This window comes from Aplysia californica, unplaced genomic scaffold (genome assembly GCF_000002075.1).
Source record: "Aplysia californica isolate F4 #8 unplaced genomic scaffold, AplCal3.0 scaffold01567, whole genome shotgun sequence".
Taxonomy (NCBI): Eukaryota; Metazoa; Mollusca; class Gastropoda; order Aplysiida; family Aplysiidae; genus Aplysia; species Aplysia californica.
Window position 1 is genome coordinate 29,704 of NW_004798837.1, and position 3,346 is coordinate 33,049.

The 3,346-nt window shown below is 38.6% G+C and overlaps 1 protein-coding gene across 1 annotated transcript in view; it reads left to right on the forward strand.

Annotated features, from left to right (window-relative positions):
• LOC101852984 (cingulin) overlaps positions 1-3,346 on the forward strand; it is a gene marked incomplete at its 3' end in the record, with an annotated part of 19,916 nt that overhangs the window by 10,054 nt on the left and 6,516 nt on the right. The window contains 2 exon segments of the mRNA XM_035973626.1: positions 235-318; positions 887-961. Coding sequence (XP_035829519.1) covers positions 235-318; positions 887-961 — 159 coding nt within the window.

Below are 3,346 nucleotides of genomic sequence, written 5' to 3' on the forward strand. Positions count from 1 at the left end.
ATATATATATATAATGTCTTGTTTCGTGGGTGGTTGGCAGGTGCTCTGGTGTGGTTTGCTTCTTCTTTCCCATCAAACATCTGTCGTCTTTATCTCCTCTCCTTCTTTTTTTGTGTGTGTTACTCTCTTGTAACACTTCTAATCTTCGGCACTTATACGACCTTGTTCTTTTGCAAGTGCCGTAAAACTCGTACTTGAATTTTTTTTTAAAATATATATAATGTCTTGTTTCAGTACCAGCAGCAGGTGACCGTTTTCATCGTGGGCTACCAAGATGTCTGCCATCAGAAGCTGGTGCTGCTACAGCAGGTCAACGAGGTGAGGCCACGTCTAGGGGTCAGAGGTCATGCACAGAGGAAAGGTCATAGTGTTTAGTTAGGTCAGAGGTCACGCTAAGAGGAAAGGTTGCAGTTGTTAACGAGGTCAATAGCGTTTTAAGGAATTTTGAGTACCGGTAGCAGTGGTGTGTACGATGGGGTGTAGATCATGAAGATTCTTTTTATTCATACTTTAAGTTGTTTTGTTGTTGTTATTGTTGTTGTTGTTGGTTTTTGTTGTTCTTCTTCTTCTTCTCCTCCTCCTCCTCCTCCTCCTCCTCCTCCTCCTCCTCCTCCCTCTCCCCCTCCTCCCTATCCTTCCCTTTCATCTTCTCTTCCCTCTCCTTCTCCTCCATTCTTCTCCTTTTCCCTCCTCTCTATCTTTTCCTTCTTCTTCTCTTCCTCTCTCTCCTCCTTCTCCATCTCCCCCTTTCTCCTCAACCTCCTCACTCTCCTTATCCTCCTGCATATATTCACTTTGTCCTTTGAATAAACAAATGTTTAATTCAAATCTATGAAAAAGATAGTCCCAATCCCAGCGCTAATTTTTTTGTGTGTTTTTTTTTCAGTTTTTCATGGAAAATTCTAAAAGAATCGATGAGGAGGACTGGTTCCCTACCACACCGGACATAGACTTGGATGAGGTGACTCTGATAATGATAATAATAATAATAATAATATTAATAATAATAATAATAATAGTAATAGTAATAATAATAGCAATAGTAATAATAGTGATAATGAATAATAATAATGAACAATGATAGTAATAATTACGATAATAATGATAATAATAGTAATAATGAATAATAATAATGAATAATGATAATGATAGCAATGAATAATATTAATGAATAATAATAATGATGATAAAGATAACAATGGATAATAATAAAAAAGAAGGAGAATGAATGATGGTAATGATAATAATAATAGTAACGATAATGAATAATAATAATGATAATAAGAATAATTATCATAATAGCAATTGCAATAATTGTAACATTATTATTATACTTGTGAAAATAGTAATAGTAATAATAATGGTAACGATAATAACCGCAGTAGCAGTGATAATAATAATAATAGTAATGATAATGATGATAACAGTTCGTCCATCAATTCAATGTCTGGACAATGACCATTGCATCCGCAGAAGAGAATATAATTTCTTAAGGGAAATGGAAGGATTAGACTATGTATACATCGTGTCACGCGCGACCAGTCGCGAAGTGTGTATCCTTATGCGCGACTACGCGGCGCCCAAATTTTCAGTCGCGTGCAACAGAAGCGACAAAAGTGTCTCCTTATGCTCAATGCCACGTTAGGTCGCGCGCGACTGGTAAATCCGGTGTGCAAGTGGCAGTTCACAACAGAGCAGAGAGAGACAGTAGCAAGTTATTTTTGACACATAGCCTCAAACCTTGCCTTCACCCACACGCACACACACACTCACACACACACACACACACACTTACTCCCCACACACGGCGTGTCGACCGTGGGCACACATTGGCTAAGTTTCTGACCTATGGTGGTGATCTAAACCTGCCACACCCCCAGTCTGTCTCACGCGATGAGACCCTCGATCGCTACATGGACTGATCAGACGCGACAATCGCGCGCGACGTCACGTTGCGTCGCGTGTAAGGAGACAGTTTCTTTATAATCTTACTTGATTGATTTTAGAGCAACAAGGAGACAAGCTCTTAAAGGTTACAATGACTTGTGGCTTCTGCTATGGCCAGTGAGACAAAAAAACAAAACAATTCGTCCTTGATAAAACTTCGGACTTTTTCCTCCTTGACCTTGCTCTTTTATTTTAGTCTAGACGTCCAGGGCGCTCTGTTAGCTCAGTTGGTATCATGCTGGACTACAGAGCGGATGGCCCTGATTCAAATCCTAGACCGGGCGTTTTTTACCTTGGGTTGTTTTGTGAAGTTTCCACGGCTCCCCGCAGCCTATCTGGCTTGGTGGTATCAGAGACGGGCGTTACTTTCGGAGGTCTCGCCTCTTAACTCGTACAAGTCACAGGCTTTTTCCCCCCTTAGTGGCTGCAAGTTTAGTTTGAAATGTACAAGTTAACATAGGTATAAGCCCTCAGAGTTTATACTAGTATGGGATAGAGCGCTATATAAATGCAATCTATTATTATTATTATTATTATTATTATTATTATTATTAAGTTAACATTTCCAATATAAAAAGCCACAAGGATGTATTACCCACCAAAGTTTTAATAAAAGAATAAAGGTTTTACGTATGGGAGTATCATACGAGTCCAGGCTAACAGATAAGGTTCATGATAAATAATCAAAATGCCAGTGTGGAGAGACGGACCAAAATGTGGAACACAACCTTCAGCCCTGCCAGACCCACAGGACCCAGAGATAGGAAACGTAGCCACAAAGTGTGATAAATAGGAAAAACAAGACCCAAAAAGCAGCAGTAATACAGCATATTCTAGTCAGTGGATGTGCCATCTTCTCAGAGTTGTTGAATAACTTACTGGTGTTGACAGGGCCGTTAATCCTTTACACTTAAACTTACTTTACTTACATTTACACTTACACGTACACATACACTTACACGTACACATACACTTACACTTACACTTACACATACACTTACACGTACACATACACTTACACGTACACTTACACTTACACTAACACATACACATACATTTGCACTTACACGTACACATACACTTACACATACACTTACAAACACATACACATACACTTACACTTACACATACACTTACACATACACTTACACATACACATACACATACACTTACACATACACATACACATACACTTACACTTACACATACACTTACACTTACACATATACATACACATACACTTACACATGATACACTTACACTTACACATACACTTACACATACACTTACGCTTACACATACACATACTCATACACTTACACATACACTTACACATACTCATACACTTACTCATACACTTACACATACACATACACTTACACATACACTTCAACTTGCA